At 40.6% G+C, this 12276-nt stretch overlaps 1 protein-coding gene across 3 annotated transcripts in view; it reads right to left on the bottom strand.

Moving 5' to 3' along the window:
• The window catches only part of syt7a (synaptotagmin VIIa), an 84479-nt gene extending 73590 nt beyond the window's left edge, over positions 1 to 10889 (bottom strand). For all 3 annotated transcript variants that reach the window (XM_079684134.1, XM_079684135.1, XM_079684136.1), the window contains exon 1: positions 10714 to 10889. In XM_079684134.1, the coding sequence (XP_079540260.1) occupies positions 10714 to 10747 (34 nt within the window). In that variant the 5' untranslated portion in view covers positions 10748 to 10889. The remainder of the gene's footprint in view (positions 1 to 10713) is intronic.
• Positions 10890 to 12276: the final 1387 nt, after the last annotated feature.

Below are 12276 nucleotides of genomic sequence, written 5' to 3'. Positions count from 1 at the left end.
AGTTTATTCTGGGGATTGACTGGATGCTCTGACCGGTCCAATTCCTGCCCGGCGCTATGCAACGCCGAAAATAGACTTGGATCCTATTTTTAGCGGAGCCCAGCGCCGAGACGCTTCTGAGCCGTAACCCTAAACCACCTATCACAACCATTCTTGATCAGATCACAGCTGGATAACCGAGCTAGCTCAGCTTGTTGCTCTGATAACTTAAGATCCAGAAGTCCGTGACTAAAATCCTTCATCCGGTTAAATATTGTAAAAATAAATACCAATTGTATACAGTAGCATTAAAGTTCAAGAAAGGATGGTTTGCGGCAAGAAAAACTGTCTTTTCTTCAATTCCTGTATTTGTTCATATCGCAAGGGGGAGAAAATATCGTAATGTCAGTTTATTCCAATATCGTGCAGCCCTAGTTCGAAATAGAGAATATTTATGGTGACCAAATTGAGTGTTATTTTTAAATAAAAGACTGGATAGATATTTTGACTAGTATTAAAATAATTAATGTTTTGCTCAATCAAAGGGTTGTTAATTTCTTGAAATACTCTTAAATTTGATTGTGTTTATGACCTCAATGAGATGATTATCTTTTACTGTATGAACTGGCATGTATTTCAATCAGTAAAATGTTTGCATGATTCTTAGGTAAACATCCCTGTGCTTCGTAAAAGAGACAACGTCGGAAAGGAGTGGGGTGATCAGAATCTATACATCAGTTCTGACAGAGTATTTTGGCACCTTAAGCGCATTTCGTTAATGACTTCGGGCAGTTTCGAGCTAAGGGTCGCAATGCTCTTGTGGATGGATGACGGTAATCTAGATAGTGTACAATATATCTGCAAAGCCCCTGGTTTGATTCCAGCTGTGGACCTTTGCTGCGCATCATACCCCTGCATGTCTTTCTCCCCTAGTTTCCTGTCCATCTCTATTCAATTAGCTTTCCAATATAATAATAGGGTCATTTGAACAGCAGCGTATACTTCAGGTCTGCAGGGTCTTTTTAAGATGAGTATAATTACACTATAGCTGTCAAAATGCTTTGAACCAATTATTACAGAAGCCATTACTCTCCATCTATGTAAACTCATGGTGTGGAAATATTAATGACTTCTTAGAAAATAGTAATGATGTCTGTACAGTAAACACGATAATTCGACAAGAATTAGCTGGGAGTCTTCAACTGAATGTGATTGTGTGACCACTGGGGTTTCAATGTGAGGATTAGTGGTGGTGAATACGTTTTAGCATGACAGAGAGGAAGAGGGACATTTCTTCTTTCTTTTTTTGAAAATATGGTCCATGAACACATTTCTTTTTAGGTTGGGTTTCATGAGGTACTTATCACCACATATTAGCACATAGTGTTTTAATTGCTTTACCAAAATCACACAATAAAACAAACGATACAGTACATTTTTTGGGTGGACCCTTGTTTTTATGTATCTAAAAGAAGCTTTGCTGCGGCCCCCGTGTAATGCAGTATATAGCTTATAGACTCCAGTACTTCTGTGTGTTTCTCAAAATGTGCGGGGTGCCCAACAACATTTCCATGGTTCTCATGCAACCCCACGTCAAACTATCCACACGATCCCTTTAAGACAGAGACTATGAGAAACAATGACAGTAAGAACTGAGAGTGACCTCAAGAGGCCACCCGCAGGTGCTCCAAAACATTATGGCAACTGCTCACACGTAATCTCTCCTGGGTGGGAGATGTAAACAGGGCTAATATGTTTGAAGAGACAGCAGTGATCACATTTCCAAGTGACTCCATGCATCCTGCTAGGATAACCGAATAAAGAATGTTCTCAGCAAACCACAATGCCGCTTTCAAAACACTTGATCCTAAGATGACAAGCACCGGGCTATCCATTATGCAATAGCCTCCCTTTCTCCAACACTACTCAAATCTATAGCAAGTTCTCTGGAAAGGATTAACGGTTTATTCCTCTTGCCTCTGCTTTCAGAGGACAGGGAGGTGGTAGGGTGTACCTGCAGAGCTATTCGCATATACTTAACTAAATGCATTGTGGCATCTTTAAAAGTGGTAGCTGCAACAAGACAGCAGGGGTCATCAAGTGGTGAGTGGGGGGGCAACAGAGAGGATAAGAGAAAAAGACTGCAAAGACAACATGGACCAACACAACGGGAATGCATACATGGAAAGGTCCACTACAAATACAGGCAGATATTCATACATTTGACCCCAAGACTGCCTCTGGTTGAACTATGTTAAAAATGTATTAAGCCATTCCTGACATGAATAGAGGGTTGAGGAGACTATTAAGTATCAAAAGAGTGTTGTGAAGTCTTATTACAAGCATTTTCCATCTTTCTCTTTCCCTCCTCTGCCTCCTTTCTTTTCCCCTCCCCCATAAATCCCGATCCCAGACCAAACCAATCCGCCGTCACCAACCCTTCATTCTTGACTATGTAGGCCTCCCATCCCCTCTGTTTTTCCCTGAACACACACACAGAGATATCCACGCAGGCCCTCCTCTCCTCTGTATGACCTTGACTGGCTAGCACTCCGGGGCCTGTTCTCTGCTTCTCTCTCCCTCTGTCTCCCTTTCTCTCTCCCATCTTTTCCCACTCGCCTCCACTCTATTGTCTGCCTCTCTACCTCTTGTCCTTTCCAGAGGAGAAAGGGACAGAACATGGCAGAGAAAGGAGAAGTGAAAGACCTCCCCCTCCTCCTCTTTCACAATCTGGTCAGCTGAGAGAGAGTCCAGCATAAGAATAACTATCAACAAGTCACTCATATGCATCCTGTCTCCTGTTCCATCATTCATTTATTATGAGGTCAAATAAGTGTTATCAAATCAAAAACTGATATCCAGCATTACCTAACACTAACTTCAAGCTATCCAAGCTGTATTTAAGGCATTCTGCAGGGTAATCAATAAAAACTCAAAATAAATGTCCCTCTTTACAGCTGTTATTTCTCTGCAGCGCATATTGCTTGATCATTCAAAGTGTGATTAGGCTTTGCTCTAATCAGCGGGTCCGTCTTCCTGTTTCACCAGGGAGATGATGAGCTCTCAGTGGAACAGCAGGTCCACATCCGTGTTTCAATGCAGGTGCTCCTACAAAAGCATCTAATTGCCTCCATCGCTGCATTGTAGCCTGTTCCTCTGACTCCAGTGATCCTTGAGATGTTCCCAAAGGCTTAGCTCACAACATACATCTGTCTAATAAATTGGAGCTATTAGACTATCCATTCAAAAGTTAAATAACTTAAGCTCAAGTGACAGTGATCTATTAAATGTCAAACAGGCTTGCTACAACTACGCTGTTATATAGCCTACCTTACATATCTAAAGGTCTCGCTGCGACTTTGTTCACCAATCTGATGTTCACAGATTGAATCCAATGCATTTGATTAAGGATTGTAGTAAAATATGACATTATAAAGAACTCTACATTGATATAAATAACGCAGCTATCAGGATTACAGAATAGCTGGCGGCATTATGCTTTACATAATATGGAAAAGATAAAAAAATTCTCTTAAAAAAATATCTGATAATATTCCTTTTTTACTTACTTAACTACATAGAAATATTGTTTTGTTGTGTGCAGCCCATAGAAATACCCCTTTTCTCAGTATCAGCCACCGTTTAAATTATTTTTGCTCTAAGAGGCATTGACATTGCACATCCTGCATTAGTAAAATAGCCATGAAAGTAGACGGACATCATCAGAACAGGTATCAGTATGCATGGTCCTTCTATAAATAAAATAAATCAATTTCTACAGGGCAATAATAACAAAGAGAATGGGAACTCCCAGTCAACGGCTGACACTTCTACTTCACACCATGTTAGAGACTCAGTTCCACATTTCATTTCCTGAGCAGTTAAAGTGCTTTGATGCTTACAGAGAATTGTCATACATCCCCAAGCTAGTATACAAAGAACTGCCAAACCAAGGGCATAATGTAGGCATTTTCAATAAGCTGAAAGTACCTACAGTAAATCAAACCTATACAAAGGCACTAACCACACCATTAAATATGTTATTTAAGAGGTTACTGCTACCACCTGCCATTTTAGGTGAGACTAATAAAATCCAAATTGTATTGTGTAATTTCAACAAGAGTCAATAGCCATGCTAGTAACTCTGTAAGGCTGCACAATGGAGCCTCATACACATGCTAACATGCTCCCACTGCTAATGCGGAAATGCTAATAGTTATCATGTACAATGTTAACCATGTTCACCACTTCAGTTTAGCATATTAGCATGCTAACATGTGCTAATATGCAGTAAGAAAATCCATAAATGTAATTCGTTTTGAGTGTATTTGGTAATTCCATACTAAATGTTGACCTTGTGAAGGCTGTAACTGCAGGCCGCATAATCAACCAGGCGCTTTTCAGTTATTTTGTTTAACATATAAACCCAGACACTTTTTAATACACTTTATTTTACTACCTTGAGTGCACCCTACCTTTTTAATTTAGTAAGGTGTTAAATGTGCTAACCTGATCAGTGTCTCAAAGCTCACCTCCTGGCAAAAGGCTGAGCTGCTGAATTACACCTGTTTATGTAAATGACCCTGGGTGATTGGACTGTGCCATTCTAACTAAAACCAGAGGGGTGTTCACAAGAGCCACTTCATCTATGCCACCTATTTTTAAGAAGCGCAATGTTTTCTCTTCCCTGAATTAAACTATGGGCTGACCAGCATGGTTATATAATCCTGCAGTTGGGAGGAGATGGCAGAGTCTCTTGGACAGAGTTGCACTCACCATGATGCTGAAAGTTTTATGTGAAAAGCTCTGAAGCAGTTGTATGCATAGGTTATATTATCAACCTTATAATTTAATTTGGGTGAGTAAAATGTCGTGGTTCTTCATAGATCTGAAGATGGCAGGGGTTTTAACATAATGGGATAACTGAAAATGTGAACAATTCAACCTATCGGGACTGTGACTTTCTGTGCCAAATGTCCTGGCATTGCCACCAATAGTTGCTAAGATAATAAATTCTGGACCAAAGTGGTGAAGTGACCAATATTGCCATCTCTATAGTCCATCCATCCATCTTCTCCCGCTTATCCGTGGTCGGGTCGCGGAGGTAGCAGTTCCAGCAGAGAGCCCCAAACTTTCTTTTCCCTGGCATCAACCAGCTCTGAGCTCTCTATAGTGTGGAGGCTATTTTTATATAACATTAGAAAGACTGATTCTTATTATTACATTATATAGCTTATTGTGCTGATTTTATGTGGCTGTGACTTTGGAATAAATAGACCTCTTTAGCCTGCAATACAGAGTAGCAAGGTCAGGTGCAGAGACTGGCAGAATACAAAGAGTTATTCATAAACAGGACATCGCTCCGGCCTTGAACTTCGCTCCCACACACATCTGATTCCACTATATCTGCAGAAAGCTTCAGAAAAAACAAATTACGTATGATGGCGCCAGAGTAGGGAGGGACATCCACAGGCCGGCCAAATGATGATTGGAGGATCGTGTTGCCAAGAGACTTTTTTTTTAAGTCTGCGCCTACCAAAGAGAACCAAGTCTAAACCATGGTATCTCTTCAGCTAGTCTTGACCAATCATAAATGAACGGGCAACGCCCTGTGTAATAAAATGTATGCACGCACAAGGTTCGAGGCTCTTGTCCGGAAATAGACTGACAGATTACAGCTTTGCTGTCTGTGATTTCTATGACGTGACGGAGTCCTTGGCCATGTTATATCTTTTGCTCTCTCATAATAAATAGTTAAACGTAGAAGCCGTCTGTCTTTCCTGGAATTTTGAACACAACAAGAGCCACTAGCATGCCATTTAAAAAGAGCAATTAGGTCAGTCAGTCTTGGAACAAAGGAAAATGTCCATAACATTTTTTCTTAAACTTTTTTTTTAACATTTAGGGTGTTTCTCAAAGTTGAGGAAGGCTCCTCCAGAGCCACTATTTCAAGGATGCTACTTCATCGAGTCCCGACGAAGGACTGTTCCAATGTCCAGGATCCTTGGAATTCTACAGAGGCCGGCGTCCTTCCTTGCGGGAATTTTTGAGGCTGCACATGTGTATCCTTCGCGGTCTTAAAATCCCCACAATGCTTTGCGCACAGACCAATTTCCAAAATATTTGGCGGAAATCATGCACCATTTAAGGCGGGCCTCACATATGACGCACACCTGTTAGCCTGTTCCACCATTCTTCGTTTTCCGAGCCTAGGAAGGATTCTTGCCTCGCTTCTGAAGGACCTGACTCTGAAGACATGACCTACCAAGGAAGTGTCCTCGACATTGAGAAACACCCTTAGACTCCGGCCCAAATTCAAGGCCAGCAGCAACCCAATCAATAGGGAGCCTGGTGTATGACAATACATCATATTCAAGTGGTAGGTAGTGTGGGGTGCCAGACAGAGTACAGGACCACACATCAGATAAATGTAGGGCAATTTTTCCCTGATGCACTAACTCTGTCTCATGACTTGGCACTACAAAAAGGAGGGGGATAACAAAATGTCCACACAGAGAAAGAAACACTTTTTGCTTCAAGGCAAACAAGGGAAGCTACACAGATGTCTTCATTAATATTGTGACTGGGCTATTTAGGATTGGACTGAACAGACTTTGACTTTGCAGCAACACAGGGTAAAATGTTCTTAGGCGATGCTGCTCCACCATGAGAGGCCATAAAGCTGAACTACTGATCCAGCTCTTGTTGTCAGTTATACAGATCCGGGTGATTACATGCATAATACATTAAGTCAGTCCACCACACGTCCACCCAAACCCAACCTGTACCTGCACCATTCGTCCTAGAATCAAATCGATCGGCATCAGCTCCTGTCCAACAAATCTACTACAGTCACTTCATCAAAACGGTCATCAATAGATGGAGTTGAAAAGCTCTTCTATACTTGTCCCCTGCCGTTTGACAAGATCAAACTGCACAGCGTTTCAGTTTAAAATAAACCCTTCAGGTTCTGGCTTAAATTCCTGCTGAAGTGGGAAAAGAAGTAAATCTTTGTAGAGCAGACATTTCACAAGTAGGGACGATCTTATTCTAGTGCACGGGGTGTTGATGCCACCCGCCTGACAGATTTTTCACACTTGCCTGTGACGGTTAATAGGTTGAAGCACACTCCATCATGTCATGTGTAAAGCCTCAAACCAAGCCAACTTACATTTTCTTAATTTACTAATGGTGACACATAGCATCATTATCATTAATTAAGATAAAGTTATAATTTAAATAATTTTGATAATGAAATGTTAAATTGACTGCAGTTATACTGTGCTTTTTTCAGTCTTTGTGACACATAAAAGCGCTTACATACATACAATCACACATTCACATGGAGGCAGAGTCTACCATACATTGGTACTGTAGCAATGACAATCACGTTACAAGCAAAAAACTGCCAACTATTTGCTGTTTATCAAATATGAGGATTTGCTGCATTTCATTCTCCAATGATGTGGACTTGGTCTTTTGAAGGTTGGTGGAACAAAAACGTTTTGTTTTTTTCATTTTCATCTTGGGTACCTTGGACTCAAGGAATTTAAATAGGAATGCTTTGCCATTTACTTGCATTTTAGAAAAAAAAGTAACTATGTTTGTTAGAATAAGTAATAATGAAAAGAACCATTACTAACCGACATTTAATGAACACACATCAATAAACTGTGGAATGGGCTTTTAATTGTTCTGTCTTTAAAAAGGTCAGTGGTTCTACATCTTCAGCATTTTCATACTACTATTAATTTGCCTTTTCACCTGAAACGATTGGTTCCAAAAAGTAAATTCCTCTTTTTCCCAAAAGAAACAGTAAAGCACAGCAAGTGATGACTGCTTTGCCAATCTAAAACTATTTGTCTCTGTCATTTTTTAGTTTCTGTTTCTGCACACATATTCTAAAGGACCCCCTTTAAAGAAATCAAATACAGTTTTCCAAAATTATTCTCACCATGTTAAAAAAAAGTTGCCTTTATGTGGGCTGTTAGGTTTGCACATCCCCAGGTTGTCGGTTAATGACCTACAATCAAACCCTTAAGGAGCCCCACATGCTGCATTTTGAACATCAGTGAGCAGTCTAAATAGCCAGTGAATGTTTTCCAGTGGGTATAAATAAAGAGCCATTTAACTGTCTGCCTAAGAGACAATGGTAAGCCCAGCATTCATCCCTATTTATTTTTGCACAATTTACTTTATTTTTAAGTTTAGTATTGATTGGAGCCCATATCCAGTCGTATTTCCGATGTTCAGTTGACAGTAGCCAGCGGTTGTCTGATTGTCAGGCTCACACATGATCAACCTGTTTGTCCTCAATCCCCTTTAATCCTCTGAGGCCATAATCGATATATCCCTCGTAGACCTTTTCTCCCTCTCCCTGCCACTCCACCTTGAGACGCGGTGTGAATTTAAAGGCCACATCAGTGCGGCGAGGAAAACACCCGGCGGAAAGGAACACCCACTCACATAAATCAATTAAAAGCGTGCCAATCAGGTATTGAGCTCCTTTCTAAAAAGAATACCCCCAACACATTAGTAGCTAGTCAACTCATAACTTTACTGCTCTATTTGCAGTCCATTAATCGATGGAAGAGGTTATTCCAGCCTGCCGAATAACCACCAAGTCCTACAACAGGTTTAAATTCAACATCTCAATGCTCCTACCTCACCCAACAACAACCACTAACCAACATGACCTTCTGTATCGTGAAGTTCCATACACCATACAGTCTGTTATGCGCCAAACATTTTCCCGCTGCATCTCTATTTGACCTTCAACAAGGAAACATATCTAGCCACGCTAGCAGCTCTATAAAGATTCTGTACTCAAAGGCTCAATGGTGCTTTGAGCTAAACATTATGCACACAATGAGAATGCTAGCGTGCTTATGTTCAGCATGTAATTGTTAAGTGTATTGTAAACATAAAGGACATAAGGCTGATGGTAATGTCATTAGTTTTGTAAAGCATTGCAGTTTAAATGTTGACCAGATGGCATAAAATGAAAAGTCAGAGGCTCATAAAATGTTTTCAGGTCCAGAGATATCAACCATGTCAGGGGATCAACAAATATTAGGACTTGTTGTCTGGAATCTAATAGTTTCCTTGATTGGGGTTGCAGCTGACAGGGGCATATCCAAATGGGTGGACAGATGACAATTTAAAGTAGATATCTGGAATGTGTCTGCTGCGTATTGGTGAGCAGCACAGCTCGTGTTTTTCAAGAGTTCACACATTACACAGGAGCGCCAATTTGCGAGCGATTCGCTGATGCTGATTTGCCTCTGTCCTCCGGATTTTATCTTTTATCTGGAAAATCAGGGGTAAAGTAGTGTAGTGTGAACTATGCATAAGATTAAGCTCCTCAATAGGGAGTGGATCTCCATGTTGCTTGCCCAGAACAGACAAACTCAATTCTGCCGTGTTTTACCTCAAGGCCAATTTAGGTTAAACTTAAACTCGCTTGGAAAGGGAGGGTTGAGTGGAGGGGTATTCAGTTGGTAGCAAACCTCAACCCATACTGCCCCTAAATCCTGAGTGCTGGAGCTTTTCTTTTCTTTTCTTTTTTTCGTGATGGGACTTATGTGGAGGTCAGTTTAAAGTGACCTTCCAGAGTTTTTTTTTACTGAATAGGACAAACATCTATTTAAATAACTTGTTCTGGACGTCAGTGCCACAATGTATTGTATCCTTTAAATTAAGTATTGATTGGAGCCTCTTTTTCTAAAGGGCTAGGTACATTTGTATTTCTGGCAACACACACAGGAGCTGCTCTCATTGTAAGCCACCTTCCTCTCCCTACCCACGGATGCTGCTGCTCGCACACATCCCCGTACAGTATCATGATGTTGTCCGTGTGTGGTGAGATCACATTATCTCACATCACAGGGAAATTACAAAGATGGCTCCTCCCACTCCTCCTTTTGCTCCTTACGCTCCCCTCCTCCCCTTCCTCTCCCCCGGTCCTCGGTAGCAGCAGGTGTTATTCTCTCATAACCTGAAGATTTAGCTGGTAATTAGCATTACCTCTTAGCCCCAGAGAGTTATTCATGCTTCATTGAAACAGCAGGAGACACGACTCGAATGTGTTTCTGGGCACCCGATGAGAGAAGAAATCACGCCTCAAAAACACGTGGGAGAGATTACTCAAATATGCCTCCTTTGTACCCTCTTTAGCCTTCTTGCTGCTGCACGGTTATCGCTCCCTGTTAAGCAATAAGATCCATTACGGTACTCTTTTTTATGCAGGATGTCTGAGGCTGTACAGCACCACAAATAAGCTTTATACTCTTGGGTTTCATTGTAGCTAGAAGCTTTGACCTTGTGTTATGTTGCCCTTAAGTAGGTATTGTAATTGTCTGAAACTATAACAACACAAGGCAATACAAACCGGGAAAAATATGCATATGATAAAGTGGCTCTGCCCACAGGTTCACAATGAATCGTTCACGGTGCATTGGAATAAATGCACGATTTGGGCTAAATGATAAACATCCTCCTAGGAGGCAATTATTTGCACTGATGTTACATAATGACAGCCCACACTTTACACTAACACAACCGGTGCATGTCAAAGGAGAAGGCTGTTTTTTTATAAGTAATAAATGGTGTGGCAGTACATCCCCACCTCTTCATGCCAGTGAGCTCCAAGAGAAACAGCGGGTCAGAAATGAAACACCTTGAAACTGTCAGGGTGCTCTCCGCAAAGAGTGGCATTTCTTGACAGGATCTTACCTTTGCTGTTGTGCTCTTCCCTGTTCAGATACATGGCTGTCACTTCACTCCGAGGCGTTGTCTGAATTATTTGTTGGTACTCCTCTGTATCGTGAACTCCGCTGATGTGGTTTGTAGTAGTAGCTGTTTATTGTTTTGTTGCTCCTCAACAGCCTCTCCTCTCCTCCTAGCGGATAGGTGGGCTGGTCTGAGACTCTCTCTCCCTCTATCTCTCTCTCGCACTCTCCCTCTTTCTCTCTTCTAACCACCGTTTCATTGTGGCTCAGAGGACAAAATGGGAAAAAGTGACTTTTTGCAGTTCTGCTGTTAAGAAGTAGCCTATCTTTTCTCTGCTGCCACTTGTGATTATTGATTTGTTTGTGCATCCATGTGTCAGTTTGTATAGCTGTGCGTGTAATAAGGGGCTCAGTTGGATCCACCCATGGGATGTATACAAAGCTTGCACCCGAGTTGCATGGCTTAATTGGGAATCTCATTAGTGCTGGAAGAAGTATTCGGATTTTAATGAAGCAAAAGTGGAAAAGTACTCAATTACTTGCAGAAGTCCTACACTCAACGCCAGGCTTTACTTGCATCCAACATTAGTATTCATCCTGCAGAAATGTTATATATTATATATTCAATATGCATGAGTGTAACAAAGATAATGTAGCCCATGGGTCAAATAATAATAATTTAATAAATAAAAATGAAACTAAAGTAAGAAAAAACATATTAGTGAAGTAATTAGAGAAAAAGTTGCAATTCACAAAATCTACAAATAATAATTGAATTATCACAGTTTCTTTCGTATGTGTTTTGTTTATTTATACTTAAATTCTTAAAAAATCCCATAATTAAAAAGCAGTAGAGTCCTTTATTGTGATTCAATGTTGTACCTGGTCAACATAAAGCTGATTTTAGTTGCATTGTGCAGTATCATTGTAACCGATTGCCAGCTATTTTGATAATTGATTAGTGATTTATCAAGAAAAAATTAAAAAGCTTAGCTTTTCCTATGAAAGGATTTGTTGTGTTAATTAGCTGTATTTAATTTAAGACGTGTGCTGGATAAAACATTACATTTGTCACATCATAATTCCTCCGAAACTATGATTCTTATGAATGTTTGCTATTTGTCTGTGCCAATTTCTTTCAAAAGGCATCATACTCATGCAAAGTACTAAAGTAAATGTATTGAGATATTATGCACTTTACCTCCTAAACTACAATGACAAATTAAACAAGTAAGCAACAACATCCTGTGACAGTAAACACTGATATAAGGAGAGACAAACCCACCTGGCCCTGTCACTTCAGCCATGCTCAACCTGCTGCTTGTCCATATCCTCATCCCTTCACAAATGGTGGTCAGATGTTCCTGCATCATAAAGCTGTGTGTGAGTTTATTGACCACATTATTAGACTGCAGCCAGAGATTAAGAGCTCTTGAGGAGTAATTGTATGCGTCCTCTGCCAGTTTTTGATGCAAGGTGATGTGGCTGCTATGCAAATGCTTCCTAAATGTGATGCAGAAATGAGATGTAGATTATTCTAACACTCAGTATTCAGGCTGTCTTACAT

This window comes from Notothenia rossii, assembly GCF_949606895.1.
Source record: "Notothenia rossii genome assembly, chromosome: 5".
In the NCBI taxonomy this organism is placed as follows: domain Eukaryota; kingdom Metazoa; phylum Chordata; class Actinopteri; order Perciformes; family Nototheniidae; genus Notothenia; species Notothenia rossii.
The sequence above is the reverse complement of the archived record's forward strand: the minus strand, read 5'-3'. Positions and strand labels throughout refer to the sequence as shown.